Source organism: Pezoporus wallicus, unplaced genomic scaffold, assembly GCF_028554395.1.
Source record: "Pezoporus wallicus isolate ANWC-B61680 ecotype Strahan unplaced genomic scaffold, APGP_CSIRO_Pwel_v1 contig_8517, whole genome shotgun sequence".
NCBI classification, from domain to species: domain Eukaryota; kingdom Metazoa; phylum Chordata; class Aves; order Psittaciformes; family Psittacidae; genus Pezoporus; species Pezoporus wallicus.
Window position 1 is genome coordinate 783,291 of NW_026635263.1, and position 18,044 is coordinate 801,334.

At 44.7% G+C, this 18,044-nt stretch overlaps 1 protein-coding gene across 1 annotated transcript in view; it reads left to right on the forward strand.

Moving 5' to 3' along the window:
• PIGL (phosphatidylinositol glycan anchor biosynthesis class L) overlaps positions 1 to 18,044 on the forward strand; it is a 56,649-nt gene that overhangs the window by 35,576 nt on the left and 3,029 nt on the right. The window contains exons 3-5 of the mRNA XM_057415473.1: positions 643 to 733; positions 7,319 to 7,386; positions 15,648 to 15,679. Coding sequence (XP_057271456.1) covers positions 643 to 733; positions 7,319 to 7,386; positions 15,648 to 15,679 — 191 coding nt within the window. The remainder of the gene's footprint in view (positions 1 to 642; positions 734 to 7,318; positions 7,387 to 15,647; positions 15,680 to 18,044) is intronic.

Below are 18,044 nucleotides of genomic sequence, written 5' to 3' on the forward strand. Positions count from 1 at the left end.
ATTCAGCTCTCAGTTGTGTAAATATGGGATGATTCTCTTGGCTGTCTGGTGTTATTTTGCATTTGGCTCATGGTTCTTGCCCCTAAAAGCCAGGCAGAGTATTCAGTCACAGTATTTCTTTGCATACCCAGTTGGTATGCAAAGCATAAAGTAAACAGATGAACTACTATCAAATCCATGCAATATAATTATGGCTTTATTGTCCTTTGGTTGAGGTGAATGGGTTAGTCCTTTATAAATGAGAACAGGAGTGTGCTTGTTACTTTTCATATGTAATTCCACCAATAGACAACGATTGTAAACTCAGGAAAATGTGTTTTAAAAGGGGTTTTAAATAAAGAGAAAGAAATTCGGTTTGGGTTAATAAAGAATCATTGAACAGAATAGTTGTTGCTTGGGGTAAAGCTGTCAGAAAGCCCACCTTAATGGTGAGAAAGGGAGACCTTGGTGAATCTATGAGGAAGGAGTTGGAACTGCTGTTTCCCTTCTAGCCCCCCAAGATACAAGCTTGTAAGACTCTTAAGTAAGGTTCAGTAGTTTTATATGGTAAATAAATTTATCTTGATTTCAGTATCTCTTTTCTAGCATGGTCTTTGCAAAGTTCTCAGCAATGAAATGACTAACTGCACTTCTTATTTTCAGGGATCTTCCGGATAATCCAGCTGTGGAATGGGACACACAGCTCCTTGCTGCCTTTGTGCTAAAGCATATAGAAGCCAACAACATCAACCTGGTAATGTGAAACTTTCTACAGCATAGGCAATTTCCACATTACTTTTGAGCTAGTGTTCTAGGTTTTTTATTCCCTCTGAAAGCTTTCTTTGAAGTCTTTAAATTTGGGATTTTGCTTCTGACATCTGTGAAATAGTCTAGGATAGGGAGAGAGTGTATTTACTCATTTTGAAATATTTGCTTTATAACGTTTGTCCGTTTCTGTAGCTAGATCTTACGAAGCTGCTTTTGGGTTGTAGCATCACCAACCTTCACGGAAGTAAAAGCTTCAAATTGGTTAAAACTCTGTTGAAACTAAGATTCACTGTAGTGATCTTGAGGTTTGTTAATTGTAGCAGACCCTCTGAACAAGCCCAACTGAATTTCAGGTCTAAAATGATACTTGAAAGCAAGTTTGCATTTTATAGTCTAAGACTTAGTGTGAGTATTCATACAGCTCCTTTGTCTTGACAAGTAAGACATGGTCATTCTGATCCTCTTCCAAACACTTCAAACAATTGCTACAAGTTCAAAACAAATAGAATTGCTCCACTGGGCAGTTAGGAAAAGGATGATGGTGTAATTCGGGTGGTTCTTTCCTCTCTGGAGATCTTTTATTGCTTCCAAGTGAGAAATGAACAGTGGAGGAATTTTGCTTTACTAACTCCTCAAATGTTTTCTACATTTTAAAGCAACCATTTTGACCCTGTTGCCAGGTTTCATTGATGAAGAGAGTCCATCTGGGACTTGGCTTTACATTTAGGCTTAGATTTGAAGTACATTGGCAGGCATGTGTTACACATTAGCAGGGATATAGGACAGGACTGAGGAATATTCAACTGGGGAAATTTCCTAGCACTGGTATAGTTGTGGCTTTTTTCCCCACAGAATAGGAGTAAGGGCCTAAGCATGGAAAAGGTTGTGTTCTGTTCTCTGTTGAACCTTGCTGTTATCAGGCATGTCACTGTCACACACTGGTTAGCAGCAAAATCCTCAAACTCTTAAGGCGTTACAGCAATTCACAAAATGAGAGGCCGCATCTCCTGTAGCATGAGAAACCCATGAGCACAAAAGCCCAGCATCCTGCATCCAAGTTTGTATTGATTCTGAAGCTAATTTTCCATTAAATTCATTGTTGTGCACAGACAGGTGCAGTTTTCCTGGACTCCTTTGGGTCTTTTGGTCCCACGAATAGATAGGTTTTCATCTAACCTGAAAGCTCCTAACACAAGAGGATTTGTATTGCATGTTTGTGTTCTCGTGGGCACTAGGACCAGTGTACCAGAATCCCAGTAGAAACTCTGAAAACACTAGAATTCCTCTAGATGGTTTGAAAGCATTAGAATGTGGCCTCAGAGACAGAACATGCACAGTCACTGGTGCTGTCTCGGTGTGCTGCAGGGTCAATGTAGCTGCAGTTAACTGCAGCAGGACCCACTGCCTTGCCCTCAGCACTTCCTTGATGAGCATTGAGGACATGTTACTGTAGCAGAACACAGCAGCAGTGCCAGAAGTGCCTGAAGCAGCTTCTGGGGGATGGTGGTAATGAACTGCTGTGTGAACTTACAGTATCTTAAGTGTCCCAAGTACTCACACAGCTCTGCGATGTTTGCTAAAACACCATCCTTTTAGGAGCAGACCCAGTTTGCCAACAACAGCAAGGGAAGCGTTTACCTTTGAACATTCTGCATCTTAAAATTTCAGAGCTGGCTATCTGTTAACCACTCTTGGAGCATCTCTGCTGTCCTAAGACAGAGGCCTTGCCTTGAGAGGTAAACTGAGTCTATTTTTCAGTAATGTTGAAACTGATAGAATTGGTGTAACTTGTTAGAAGAGGAGTCTTGTCAAAACATAATCTGACAGGGTTTCAAGCACAACAGGCGCTAACTCAATGGAGCCAATGTGACTGGAAGACGTATTGTTTCAGCTATCCCAGTGGGAAAACTTTCACTATTTCTCCCTGTAGTCATAGCATAGACGATGGTATCTTTTATTTACAGAACATATGTTTCATCTGGTAGTGGGGAAACGGGCTGCAACTCCAACATAGAATCATAGAATAGTTAGGGTTGGAAAGGACCTTAAGATCATCAAGTTCCAACACCCCTGCCATGGGCAGGGACACCTCACACTAAACCGTATCACCCAAGGCGTCGTGTCTGAAAGGGAAGATTGCAAGGCAAGGAGTCACACCATGTTGTGCATAATTTCATCCCATTGCATAGTTACTCATTTCCTCAATTGCCCTGGAAGTCCATGAGTAACTCAATCTTTTTGTGAGCTATAGGGACATATTTCATCCAAGCTCTACATTAAACAGTGCAGATGCAGAAATTAACAGTTGGTGTACTCAAAGCCAGAACTAATTTATAGACTTCGGAAATTATTTCCTGCCTTCTGGATTTTATAAGCAAGAGCAGTGTTGCTGGGAGAGGCAGCCAGGGCTAGTCTCTCTCCATCCAGATGAGAAAGTATTCTGTGTGTAAGGCTCTAGATTACAAAATCCTGTTCTTCAGGATCTTGGGTTTTGGTGCTAGCAGAGCTTGGATTAGGTGACATTCAGACTGTGTTTGGGGCAGATGTACAGCCAAGACCAGAATTCAGCACGTTTTTACAAGCTACTTTCCACTATGGATTGATGAAAGCATCATCCATGCAAACTGGTTATGGAAGAGTTCCATTGTCTTGGGTCAGATCAGATCAGCCAGACCTATCTACAAAAGGTGTTCAAGTTGGAGCTTATGTTTGAGAGGGTGCATTCAGCTTTGTTCTGGATCTTGGTCTCAACACCCCTGAAATTCAAGAGCATTTTAATGTGTGGTGTTTGTAGAGGATTTTAAATGCTTTTGAAGAATACAAGATACAGAGTGGAGCAGCATGTGGAGTTTGCTAGAGGAGGCAACAGAGCTGGGACAGGCTTTGGCATCCCTTTTCCTCCCTTACTTATGTTACAGTCTCCTCAGGTGTGTTTTGGGGTACATGAGCAGGAGGCTCCCAGAATCCTTTTAAGAGTTGGTGCATAACTTACACACCTTTAGCTCAAACCTAGTGGACACTGTGATGTTGATTGTGATTGGATTTTTCCATTTTCGTCCAGTCCTACTTTCTTTTTAATCTTTAGCTTCTCTGATTTAGTAGCAACAAGAGACATCCCCAAACGCACAAGAGGCTCAAAGGGCTTTTGCATGTCTTTGGCCTCTGCATGAAGTGATGCTCAGAGGAAGGCATCACTCGATGAAAATGGAGTTGCTTGCTATGGCAGTTTATGGATGGCCCTTCTTAAAAAGAAAAGAGACCTTTCTATCACCAGCAGTCTACTCTCAAGCAGATGTGTGCTCTGAAACACAGGGTGACGCCAGGAAGAGCAAGGGAGACCCACAGCTTTGTGTGCTTTTTTTTTCTGATGCACATGGTATGTAGTGAGAGCATGGACTCCAGACCTCTTGGGAGTTTTCTCTTCTGCTAGTAATTGAGTAAGTTCCTCTGTGCTCTCCCCTTTCCGGAAGGGATTTCTGGACCTGTTTGTCTTGGCTGTTGCTCTGGCTTGCACTAGTGAAAGCGCCATTTCCTGAATACCAAGGTCACCCAGAAGAAAACCCAGCAACACCGACAGCAGCAGCTCCCATTTCAGAGCAGGTGTGGGGAGGGAACTCCCTCTTGCCCTAAAGATTTCATTGAGTAATAATTTCCACATCAAGTATATTTACTATCCCAGCCTTTTGCTTCCAGAACTGGCTAAGCCTGTTTTTAACCCAGACAGTTTCAAGATGTTCAGGTTTTCTCATCCTGCCCTGAGTGTTTGCTTGGTTTCATCATCAGCCTGGTTGAGGTGATGGGTTAAAAGCAAGCACACCAGCTAGCTGCACCATGCTCCCGTGTGAAAGTATCTTCTGCATGTGAGAAAGAAATTCAGATCTGTTATCAATGAAATGAACCCCTGAAGCCAGAGGAATACATTTACATGTGATTGCTGACTGCTTCAAATCATGAGCACCATGGTGATGTTGTGGAGTCAGTGTGTAAGACAGCAGACCTAGAAGCTACATACTGGATAGGTGGCATCTCACTGCTGTCTCAGACCCAGCCAGTCAGTATGTTAAGAGGGATCTCTAAAGGTGAAGATCTCGTGTTTCAGAGGTGGTATATTTGCAGATAAAGTGAATGCCACCATGGCCACTATTCAGATACCTTGGGAATTGTACTTCAAATTTGTGTATTTGAAGAGACAGACAATTCAGCTGCAGATGTCCTAACAGTAAATTAGATGACAACTCCATGCAAACTCTTTAGCTACTTCAGATGTTAGGTAAGCCCAGCAGCACTAAGAACAGCAGCTCATATTTCAAAACAGATGTAGAGAAGGAGAACCTCCAAAGGTGTTTCTGACAGATAATTTCCGTGTCAAGAATGTTTCCTAACCCAGCCCCATGCTCCCACAGTTGGCCTGAGCCAGTTTTGTCAAAACAATGATTAGCTTATTTAGTCTGCTCACTGTAGTCTCTTATCTTGGTCTTCTGGTTTGTTCTCTTGTACCTCCATAGAAGGAAAAATGTGTGTTTTGGCTTGCCTGGGGTTTTGAGCTTGGTTTCCTAAGGAAACAAGAATAATGTAATTGTGTTTATGTGTGTGCACATCATGTTTCAAAATACTTTAGAGCCCATTGGCTAATTTTAACCGCATTTGACAGCAGGGTAATGGTCTTAAAAATGTTCTGTTTGTACAGATTACATGAAAATAAATGACCAGCAGAAGAGACAAACCCTCTCTCTGTCCCCGTTCAGTAGAAAGGTTTAGTGCAAGTCCAGCCCTTGGCAGACTCTTACTATTATTCACCTGCATAGGAATTTATTCTGCCTGCAGTGAGTGAGGTAATACTGTCATCTTAGGGAAGTACCATTTTAGGTAGAAATTACTTCAGAGCGTGTTTTTTCTTATCTGTAAAATACAGGGTGCACTGCTCATTTGTTTCCTGAGCTGTGCAGGATTTAATGATGTCTTTCCCAGATGAGCTACTCCAAAAGCTAATATCCTTAGGGGGAAGTTAGCACCATGCCAGGCCGTGGCTGGCATGCTGTCCCTGCAGAGAGCCTCTCAGGTAATGCAGTTGTATAGCAAAAGCAGCCAAAGCTGAACACAGTTATTGCCCTTATAAAATAGGGATTGACCAGAAAATGCTTCTTCGTACCTGAACAAAACCAAACTGAGTCCCACCACTTCCTGCCAGCCATGAATAACCCCACTGCTTGGTGGCAGCATTATTACAGCTGCTGGATGAAGCAGAGAGTCTAACTGGACTTGTCCTGGGTGGATGGGTTTATGAACAGGCTGGGCTGGAATTGGTGGTTTTGGAAGTATTTGTTATCGCTGTCTTTGTGCTTCCTCTCCCTCTTTACACAATATCCCCTGTGTTTGAGAGGGCCCCTCCTGCTGGAGGGTGGAGTAGTACGTTGTGGGACGGGCAGGGCGGCTTTTGATCTTCCCTTGATCTTTAACCCAGTGCTTCAGGCCCTGCATATAGAACAGATTTTGAGAATGGAGCTGTGGTGAGGAAGCAAGGCAGTAGCATTTCCTTCCCTGAAGAGAGAACAAGTTGGCAAGGAAGCAGACATTGATTGAAATGTGGGGAGGTTATGATTTCTTCCTAGCCATGGAGAAGGGATCTGTGGAGAGCCCTGCTGCTTGGCCTCTCCCAGAGCAAACACTTAACTTTAGACTGTCCAAGGACTGTCACTTTTGCCTTCTGGAAAGCCTACCAGCACATATACCCTGTCTGTTCTGCACTTTATGCTGCCAGTTAGTCTTCTAGGTTGGAAGTGGGAGCCTTTTAGTACTTGACAGTACTGTGCAGAGGGAGCCCTTGGGGTGGGTGGTTCACCCCTGACACATCACTGGTAGGTCTGAGGGCAGGAAGCCAAGGATATTCTGTGCTTTGGAGAGTGACTTGTTAGTGGTGGGTTCACTCATTACTCCTGCGTTATGAAGTTCCCATTTCTCCCTCCAGAGAAGCAATAAACAACATGATCTTCTCATGCAGTGAAAAGCCCAGCTTAATGGTATAAAAAGCGCAGTCAGCTGAATCTTTAAAAAAGCTAATTCTCATATCGGAGTATTTTATCACTGTGTTATCCTGTGAGGAAGCCTCGTTGCAATCAGACAGTAGATTGTGTTGCTCTTGTTCAAGCAATTCATGGTACAACAAACTATAGTTCCACCCTGTAGTGCTCAGGCATTCTAATACGTTCTTGTATCCAGGAGAGAATGATTCAGAGAGCGAGACCTCTTGGGTCAGGAACAAGTTAGTAACAGATTGCTTTGAAAGTAACCTTTTGGCCTGGCAATAAGTACCAAGTGCATCCTGCCAGTGGGAACAGGGTATTCGTCATCTTTCTGTTGTTCAAGCTGTTAGACCATGCAGTCATCTAGGTCCAGAGAGTCTTGTTTGTTTAGTTGTATCTCTGTAGCATGAGTACACACAAGGCCTCATTGTGCAATACAAAAGCAACTCTCTGGAAACAATGGGCTGGGACAGTGCTGTTTGAGATGTCAAAGTTGGTAACTGCACAGTTTCCTTCTTCAGAATGGTTATTGTTCTGTGGTTTTATTGCAGGTGGTAACCTTTGATGCAGGAGGAGTGAGTGGTCATGCAAACCACATTTCTCTTTACACGGCTTTAAGGTACAGTGTTCTTCATGCTTTACTGAATGCCTCGCTATAGTGTTACAAAGTGAACATGGTGTTTGGGTGTAAGCAGAAAGTTAATAGCTACAGCTAAAAGCAGTATGAAGTTCACTGATACAAGTGAGTGGCAGGCTAGGGGACATGATACTACTTGGAGAAACTCTCACAGCTCTGCAGATGACCTACAGCATCCTTTATTATTCCATCTGCTGGTGCTTTGCCAGTCTCCCTTTCACTGGGCCCTCTTTGCTCTTCCTGTCCTTGATCCCACTAAAATATGCCATAGATCACATTGCACTTCTGGTTTGAGGAGAGTGTGTGAATATCTGATGCCTGAGCTGGTGGTACTTGGATTTTGGGAAGTTCTACACCGTTGTTCCAGAGGATGTTGCCATCTTGTGCAGGTACCTGAATTTACCTCTCTGACCCAAGGATGTTGATCCTTCACTGAAGCATGTCTCTATTTACCACTCTTCCTAAGTCAGTTCATTCCTTCACCACTTTATTTGTTACATTCTGAGAACGTCTGTCCCTATGCTGTGACTGGAAGGCTACTAGACAAAAATACCTTGTATTAAGACCACCCAAATTTTGTAGAAAAGACAGCTACTGTGTTTTATTTTAACCCTGTGCTCATTTAGACCTCATTGTGTTGTAGAGAGATCTCCTCCAGAGCTGCCCCTGCCTTTCCCAGGCATGAGAAGAACTCTTTGCAAGTATATCTTATATTTTTAGCACCCATTTGTTTTCTGAATCATCTGTGTGATTCCAATAATTCTCTGGCTCTCCTTGCTAACAGCATCACAAAGATTTGCCTTTCCTGCTTGCCTAGAGAAAGCTACAGTGCCACGGAACCCATACTCTGACCTACAGAGCTGCTCTGGGAAGATGCTGAAAGTCTTTGATGCTATCTGAGGGCTGGAATTCAGTGTTAGAGGGGTTCATGGCTTTTCCCAGCAACTTCTGAAATAGCCTCACAGAAGGCAAAGGGGTGGAGTTAAAGCAAACTGTGCTTGTTTGAGCTAAGCAGAGAGATGCTTTCCAGCACAATGTTATTTGAGGAGTGAGGAACAGAGGTTGATGACCGATGCTCACCCCACTGGCACAGAGGGACCAGAGAGCTTTCAGATGCCTGGACTTCTGCTCAGTCAACTGCTGTATGCCCTGCAAATAGGAATGGAGGGTGGATTGTTAGGTGTCACTCTAAAGCCCTCTAATACAGGGAAAACAAGCTAGCAGCTGAATTATGTATGAGAAAGTTAAGGAAAACTCTCCATTTTGATCACAGCTCTACTGTTTTCTCACTTTGTGGCTGTGCAGAACTCGCTTTCCCACCTCACGCTGTAGGTTGCCTGTGTGTGCTCTAGGATGGTAAACCTCTTCTCAGAGTATGTTACTAGGAAGTATTCATTACCTGCAAGCCCCTTGAACTCAAACCTTTGCATTATTCCATAGCCTCCAGCAGAACATTGTCCTGGGTTGATGAAATACATGCTGATAGAGACACCAAAGTCTAAGCAGGGTCTCATTAACTAAGGGCTGGTTTGTGTCTTGTTTCTATCCCAGTCCTGAATCAGCAGAAATAAGCATGGTGGCCCAGTCATCTACATGTGGCAGGAGTGATGCTGTGGCCACTGGAAGGTTAAATTTATTTTTAGTGGCTTGCTTGCCCTCATTATTTTTCAGTTTGTGCTCTGGAGGAAGTAGAGCGTGACTGCATCACTCCTGATTTCCAGTGCCCTGATGAGTTCTCACATATTGGCCAGTACAGGCAGTGAGTGCTGGGAGCATATGCTGAGGCACCCCACATCCCTCCCTGCCAGCAGGGCTTTGCCAAGCAGTGGTTGCTGCCTCTGGGGCCCCACTGCTACATGGCAAGAAAAAAGCAAATGAACTCTTGCCTCCAGGTACTGTGTGCAATCTACTAGTAACCATCTTTAAAAAGATCTGCAGGGTTCTGCCTCCACTGTGGCTGTAAGTGGAAAGAATGAAGCAGAGGGCTGGTGCAGTGATCCTCAGCTCTTCTGGATGCTTGTAATCAATGAGAGATACACTTGTGCCCGCTACCTAAGTGATTGCTGTCTGCAAGAGCAGGGGTAGGACAGGCTCTGTGACCTGTCCCACAGCTTCTTGCTTCAGCAGGTTCAAATTACTGAACAGCTTCAAGGAACAGAACAGTTCAGCCAATGGTCATAGCTGAGCAGAAGCTCAGTATTATCTGCTAAGGGCATAAGTGTTCTTTCTAGTGTCTGGAACAGAGGTTATATTCAAAGGAGCAGGAACCATTCAGAACAAATGTGCCCTTTCCCTTGCAGCAACCTTCCTCCTGACAGCTTGCAGGGAGTCCAGCTGCTGCTGTGTGTCTGGGCTTCAGATCTGGGAGGAACTGTGAAATGCCAGGGTCTGAGGTTGGTTTTTCCTTCTGCAAGGGACAAATAAGAAAAAAACAGGATGGCAGAAGAGCGCAAATTGCTGTTTGATTTCAGTCTCTGCTGGGAGTGTTTCAGTTCTGGCTTCCAGATGGGGAAAAAAAAACAAAATCCCAAACCCAAGAAAATCCTGTTATAGAAAAGAATTGGAAGCAATCCTCTCTAGCTCTGCTTATTTCCTTGTCACCTTGATTTGGCAGCATCATTCTCTCCTATCCTCCAAAAGGCCAAGGGAGGCTGCATCCTTTACATGTGTCTACAAGTAAGAGCAGGTCTTGAGTGACATCAAGGTCACTTTACTCCCCTCTCAGCACTTGGCCAGTCAGTGGGCACTACAGCAATAAGCATGGTAAACACTACGTGACAGGAATATTTGAGAACCTCTTTCCCGCACTTTGAAATGACAGTGTTTGCACAGAGATCACATGTAATATCTAGGTGGTTTAGTTTTGAATGAGTCATTGTGCATTTTTGATTTTAAACAAGCCCTCTCCCAGTAGCCTGGCAAATGAGGGGCTAGTTTTGTTGTTTGCTTGCTTGCCTAGGGTGGAGAGGAATGGTCTTTGTGAGGGGGAGGAAGGATTGTACCACTTCTTCAGTGAGTTATCAAATCCATTTCATCCCAGCTAGAACAGAAAAGAATAGTCCTTGTCTGCTTAGGGCAGAGCAAACTGAGTGGAAAATAGGAGCTGCTATATTTAACCACTGTGCATTATGTTGTTATAGCAACTGCATCCATAAAACTTATATCAATGATGCCATATAAAAAGGCTACATCAAAGACTCATTAGCTGAGCCTGTTCTCAATTCCATTTGGAAAAACACTTCTCAGTCCTGCAGGATGTTTGTTAACATTCACCAACTCAGTGGCAGGTTGTAAATGAGACTGTGCAGAGATAATATTTGGGAGCTTAGTGCTTTATCACCCTTGAGCTGATTATGACGCAGCTGGAGTGCCACCAATGCCTTGTTGCACTTACCTGTCACAGCCTGACTACTGAATGCCCCATTTATGAATGCCATGGGATGTGTCATGGAGCAGAAGGGGTGCACTGAGGCTCCCTGGAAGGGGAGGATTGATTAAATGCTGTTTTCAAAGACATATATTGGAACAACGAACAGTGCATTGTCCAGCCCAATCCCACCGACTCTGTGGGTAGAGTTCTCAAAAGCCACCAGCTGCATTACATCCCAACAAAGCACAGTTCTTGTGTTGAATTTCCAAGGCCAGGTCTTTAACAATGTGTTGAGGAAGCTGTTTTTGGGGTGATTAGCAGTGAATGGTGTCCCATCTCCCATTTTTATTTGATGCCTTCTTACAGTGTGAGGCTAGAATGGGTCTCTGATCTCTCACTCCAGCAGCTGTAGCCCATGCATTTCAAATGAATGGTATCTCATTTATGTTTTTTAAGTAAGGTGCTGGTTTTATTTCCTTTGCCTTTTCCCAGAAATTATTTCTCTACCTTGGAAAAGGATTTCCCATGTCACTGATGTGTTTGTTCAGGATTGTTTAGCCCCTGCTGAAGTTCTAGGTTCCCTGCAAAGTAGAGAATTGAAGAAATAACAGAGTCCAGTATCTTATGTTTCAGCCTGTCCTGTCACAGTCCAGCTCACTTTTAATACTTTGTTTTACTGATCTTAAATGTCCCAGGGGGAACTGAGGAGTGGTGGCTGTGATTGCACCCAAACTGCCCCTATAAGGCCAAGACAGAAGATCCTCCTCCATTTACCCTTTAAGATTCTGTCCCTTCTCCTCAGAGAATTGCTCCATGCCTGGCACACATCCAATAGCTGGGTATGTTGTCTTGGATTTTACCTCATTACTTCACCCCTGCTCTCTCCTTTCCTTAACTTGATGAAGTTCATTCAGTACCCTTCTATCATACTGTAGGGAGCCGTTAGGATAAAGTTGAGCAAAGGGCACCATCATCGGAGGGATTCCCCCCAAAGAATTTTTGTGCCTCAAGGAATGTCCTTCCCATCCTCACTAGGCTACTAGTGGAGCAGTGGCACTGCATCTTCTCCTAGGCATTGCAGGGACCAAAGCAGAGAGCCACAGAGCAGCTCTGTCAACTGGAAGATCTCTGAATCACCACCTTCCTTTCTGACTGGCAGAACCATCTTTAGCCACTGCAATACACGTGAGTACAGGGTGCCTGAATAGTGTTTTACAGATTGCATGTTGCTACATAGAGGAGTTCAGGGTGCATGGAAATGGAGCCAGAAAGTCCGGTTAGGGAGGGAGGAGATGTTCCAGATAGCAAACATTCAACATCTGGCAAGTATATCCTTCTAATGTCTCTGTGATTCCTGGGAGACTGACTGTTCTTCCTCCTTCACATCTGTTTCATCAGATTAATTGGGCTGATTAGAGGTTAGGATCCTAATGGAGCCCCAATGCATCTTTAAGACATCCGTTCTTTGCCATGCTCTTCAGAATTTTATTTCCCCAGTGCTCTGCAGCAGCCAGCTCAGTCAGTTCAGTGAAGGGTTTTGCCTTTGGCCAGGGGATACTATTTGGAGAGTGAAGTCATTGATTTCAGTGAATAACTTCTCACCAAACAGAACATCACCAAAACTATAATCCACCCACCAGGGCGTCAGTCCCCCTCCTTCTCTTCCCCAGAGGAGTTCTGTGTTCCTCAGGACTGAATTTTCAGCTCCATCTTGACTTGTTCTTTCGTACCATTGTGGGATGGTACCAGTGGTCAGTGCCTTTTAGGAACTTGCCCACTCTGCTGACATCTTAAGAATGACTGAGTAAAGACAGGGAATTTGGGAGCTAGCCCACTTCTGCAGTTTGCAGGATGAGGATTGTTGGGCCATTTCAATTTTTCTCCTGAGCAGATGTAGCCAATGGCTGCAGACAGCAAAAGCTTTTAAAGCAGCTGGTCCCTGAAGGAGGAGCTGGTGCTGAGTCCTTGCAGTGCAGAAATAGTGGGTGCCTTCAGACATCTCACAGCCTTTTGAAGCTCTTCATTGCAGAGGGTCTCGCTTTCATTCAAATGTAGATCTGAACCTACCACAGGCATAATAAAGAGTGTCCAATGAGAGGTACCCTGTAATAGCTGGCCTCTGGCACTTGGTGGGTAGGTGGGAGCAAGCCACTTGGATCACTTCATGTTTAAAAAGAATTTATAAAAAGTCTTCCCAGAAAAAAAAAATCAAAAAACAACAAAACCGCATGGAAATAGCTCCTGAAAAAGAGCCTGTTTGTGTTTGACTTTGAGATTTGATGCCAAACTCTTTCATTTCACCCAAACCACAGCAAGTCCAATCTATAAAACAACATTCCCAAAATGGCAACAACAAAGAGCTGCAACCTCTCCCCTACTTGGAAGTGTCCAACAGAGACGGCTCCAGCAGGGTGGAGAGGGGAGATGGAGATTGATTTGGGAGAGCATTAGCCAGTTTTATGAACGTGTGCAGGAGGTAGAGTTTTGTGTTCCTTTTGCTCTCTGCAGCCACAGTTCATTGCCATCCCTTGCCTGAGCAATACAACAAGCAAGGCTGCAATTCCTCTGGAGCATTTCAGCTGGGTGGAGTCCATTCCCATAGCTCTGTGCTTATCCTTGCCAAGTACTGAAGCGCTTGGCTCAGGACAAAAAACCATGAGGAAAGAATCAGTTTCCTTGTATCTGCTCTTCCAGATCAGTGACAGGTCTGCCTGGTAACAGCCTTGAGCACCTTTCAGTAACCAGTTTGTGTCTCCCTGAACCTTTATACAAGCACAAACTCTTGAATTTGCTCCTGCATCAAACTTCCCTGCTGAAGATGCTCTCTGCTCCTGGTGAAACATTTCCATACAGATCTCTCCTTGCTTCTGGTTCTAGTGGCCAGGAATGGTTATTATTAGCTCACTTGAGCAGCTCTTCACATCCTCTAATTTGCTGTCGGTGCTTTGAAGGTCCCTCTATGGCAGAGCAGCACGCCCAGCATAGACACTAGGGCTTGGATAGTTGGCCAGATTTCACAACCACTCACTGCTTTATCTCTCCAAGCTTGTTTTAAAAACTTCCCACCCTGCTAGCTGTACCAAGTGCTGAATCACTTCTTTGGGTGGCCAGATTGAAGTTGTGGGGGAAGAAACTTCTGGCAGAAGAGCAGAGCAGACATTAATGGAAACACTTAGACTTTCCTCCCCCCCTCCACCACCCCTGAAAAATTGCTGGTAATGTTTACAAGGCAACATTTAACAGTCTTTGACAGAACAGTAGGACTTGAGTAGTGGGGTAGAAGGTGGCCAAGTCAGTATTATAAGGCCATTGTTTAGTAAAAAGGGTATTGCTTGCAGATCTTTGGCTCTGGAGAAGAAGAGACCATTGGCAGGAGAAGAATCTATTTAAGGCATATGTCTTCTGATGGCTGTTTGAGTTCAGCCATGACCCACGTTTCTGGCTTGACTTTTGCTTTGAATTGCTTTGAGTATTCATTACTCTGTGCTTCCTATTTTGTCTACACCTGTGTAGCTAATCCTTTTCCTTGAACTTAACCAATAGCCAGAGATAATCCCAGTTTGAAAGTGACTGAGAAACAACAGTTTACATATAATGTATGTTTTATCCTAGTTGATTTACACATGAGCTGTCACATTGCCCCTCGTTAAATACACCCCTATGAGATGATAACAATCTCTTTAAATATTACACAGGGTTAAATAACTTTTTTTATTTTCTTTCTCCTTTTGGCAAATGTTCCATTGTTTGGATGTTTTTCTCTACGGAAGAGCTGGCCGGGGTGTGGGACAGCTCTGAGTGCCACCTGCTGGACACCGGCTTCCTCCCATCCCCACCATGGGCCAGATCTGGAGGCGATGCAAATAGTGATGTGAGCTTAAGTGTCTAAAGCCATGAACCACAGTCTAGAGCAGGAAAAACATGAGAATTAAAAAGGAATTGAAGCTAACACCTCTAATGCCTTCACCATATCAGGACCATTTCCTTACACTTCTTGGTGGAAGTACCATCACTGCTCACGTCTCCTGCACTGGTCCTCTCATTCTCTTTCCAAGGGATGCATTTTTGCTACAAAGACTTTATAGAATCATAGAGTGGTTTGAATTGGAAGGCACCCTAAAACTTGTCCAGTTCCAACCCTCTGCCATGGGCAGGGACACTTTCCACTGGACTAGGTTGCTCTAAGCCCCTGTGTCCAACCTGGCCTTGAACACTGCCAAGGATGGGGCAGCCACAGCTTCTCTGGGCACCCTGTGCCAGTGCCTCACCATCCTCACAGGGAAGAACTTCTGCCTAAGAGCTCATCTCAGTCTCCCCTCTGTCAGTTTAAAACCATTACCCCTTGGTTGCTCACTACATGCCCATGTAAAAAGACCCTCTCCAGGACAAAGTCTTTGAAAGGATCAAAGTCTTAGTGAGCTAAAGGTCAGAGCAGCTTCTCCAATGACCCAGTGCCAGCAAGGGTTAGAAAGAAAGAAGCTGGTCCCCAAACAGGAGCTGCAGCTGAGGCAGTGTCCCTGGTCAGCAGACACAAGGCTTTGAAGAGCCTTGCCAAGGTGGCAACCTTTGGCAGCCTCTTGCAGTTTCCCGTAGTGCAACATGAGGAAGTTTGGGAGTGAGCTGGATTTATGGAGCTTGTTTGTGCTCAGTCCCAGCAGCCAGGGTAAGGAAAGTAATGGCAGAATTGTGTGAGGGATGAGGCTTACGTTGCCTGACATGTGCATTCAGTGTCAGCTCCTGAACTTTCCAATAAGATTAGCTGTTGTAAATGTGTGTGTGTTGCTAAGAGAAAAGGGCTGGTTTACCATACAGAGTAAACTCAGGATCTGAATGACCTTACTGAGTGTTTACCCCCATGTATCTTCATTCACAGGTACCTGCATTCGGAGCAGAAGTTACCTGAAGGTATGTGACATTGCTTCATGCCTGCAGGCTCTTGGATGTGTAATCCTTTACATGAATGTTCTGACCAGGCTTTCATCTGCCTAACTCACATCTATTTGCAATACAAATGAAACCTTCAGCTGAACTCTTCCTTGCCCTTTTATCTGCCTGCAGTTTTTCACCAGCTCAGGCTTTTCTGCAGTCACTTTTCTGTCCTTTGGGGTTGTCCTGTCCCTCCCTCTTGTTGTCTTGCATGCTCATGAGTGCTGTTTCCAGGTCTCTCAGCTCAGTCCCAGAGGTTTCTCATGGGGGCTTTTGTGTATGTGTGTTACAAGGGCCTCAGAAATCATTACCAGCTCAGCCCAGAATGGTTGCATGTACCAAGCTAAGCTACCATCAAAATGTAGTCAGTATGAGAAAGATACCTGAAGTCTTCATTGGCACAACAGATTGTTGGAGTGGCTTCTCTCATGTGTAAACCAGCAAGTATATCTGAGAAACTGCACAAGTAGCGAAAAGAAAGAAGCAAAGTACAGAAGCAGGTTGCTCCCATCCCCCTTTTCTGGCTGCTGTCTCTGAGCAGATCTGCAGCCCTTATCTCTAGCAAACAATGCCTGACTCAGGGACAAATTTGTGGAACTAGTTTAAGCACAAAGCTGGCAGCTGTTTGGACAGCATAGGAAGGTGGCTCAACCAGGCCCACCCAGTCAACCTCCTGCTCCCTCAGCAGTCATCCAGGCTGTGATTCTTTACTGCTAATTCCTGAATCATTATAGGATTTGAATGTGCCACAGCAAATCAGTTTTAATGCCCTGCTAGCAGCAAATTGCACACTCAGGTTTGATGGAGAGAGTGTAAGCCAAGATGGCAGAGTGCCCTTTAACTGGATTCTGAGTCCAGCCTCTTCAATTCTCCCCATCTATGAAAGAGGAATATTAATGTCAGCTTCTTTCCTAGGACCTTTCCTTTATTCAGCTTTGGGATGCAGGAAAGAGCTCTGTGTATGCTGTGTGCAGTACAGTGAAAGAATAAGGAACTGCAATGGTAGATGACACTGCTAGATGTCAGGCCTTGTCTAGACTGAACCACCTTCATATGCTGTTCATGCAGGTTTGTTAGATAAACTGTGGTCCAGAATATGGGCTGTGCCTCAGATCGGTTTATAGACATTTCCCTTTCTCCAGCAGCTTCAAGAGACTCCTGAAGCTATGTGAAAGCTTTGCTGCTCTGATTACATCACATCTGACATGACCTACAAATGCCAAAGGAACGGGGAGCTCCCATACTGCTGCTTGCACTAAGCCTTTCCAAATATAGTTCCAGTCTCATTGAAATTCCCAGTATTTATAATTCGACCTGGCAGGCATGCAGGGCTGTGCATCCGAGGGGTTTAATGAAACAAGAGTGATGCTGGGATTGAGGCTGCCTGGATAGAGCTGAAAGCTGTGTTCAGGCCATGGAAATGTGCTGCTTTCCTGTTAGGAAGAGGGAATTGTTTGTGGGTGAGCTTGTGTAAGCCCACGTGATCAGGGAATCCACAAAAAATCTCCCTGCAAATGCAAAAGCCAGCTAAGCCTTGCACTGCCTCAGTGATATGCAGATGAGCACCCTAAATATCCTGCTTTGCTTTCTAATGCCTTTAGCCAGCATAAACACAACAGGCTTTTTATAATCTGCAATCAAGTTCTCCAGCCCAGGCACAAGCACAGAGGCTTGTTTTAAGACGCTGGACAGCTGCTGGTGTGCATCCACCCCTGCTACTGGCCCCATCCAGCTACAACCAGTGCTCTTCCAAAAGAATAGGTGTGTTAACGTCTGTCAGGAGCAGGGCAAGCTTTTAGCACCCACAGATCTGCTACTGATCTTCTCATTCTAGGCATGCTTGCTGCATAAGGGATTTGGAAGTAGAAAACCAAGCTGAACAGGCTGCAGGCTCTGTGCTCTTCTATTCTGGGCCTAATCCACTAGCTATATTGATCTTGCTCTTTCTGCCAAGCTAGAGAGGTTGTATTACACTGTTAATCCCATCCTGCCCAGGTCACAGTCACAACAGGCTCTGAGAAGCTTCACCTGCTGGTGTCAAAGGACTAGACTCATCAATGGCAGCACTTCTCTTAACCCTGCCTGGCAGGGAGCAGCCTGCTTCTCTGAACCCTTTTCCATCTCTCCCTGGACTGTACATTCCTTCCTTGCTTCATTTCATCTCATGTTCCCGTGTGGAGCAGCCTTTCTGTCAGCATATGGAGATCCTTGTCATATCACTGACACAGAACACTCTTACAGTGCCCTTCATTTTGTGAGGCTGGAATGCTATTGCTTCACCTGAGCTGACTGATGGGGCTCAGGAGGTCGGACTGAACAATGAAATCACCTGCAGGTTTTTTTG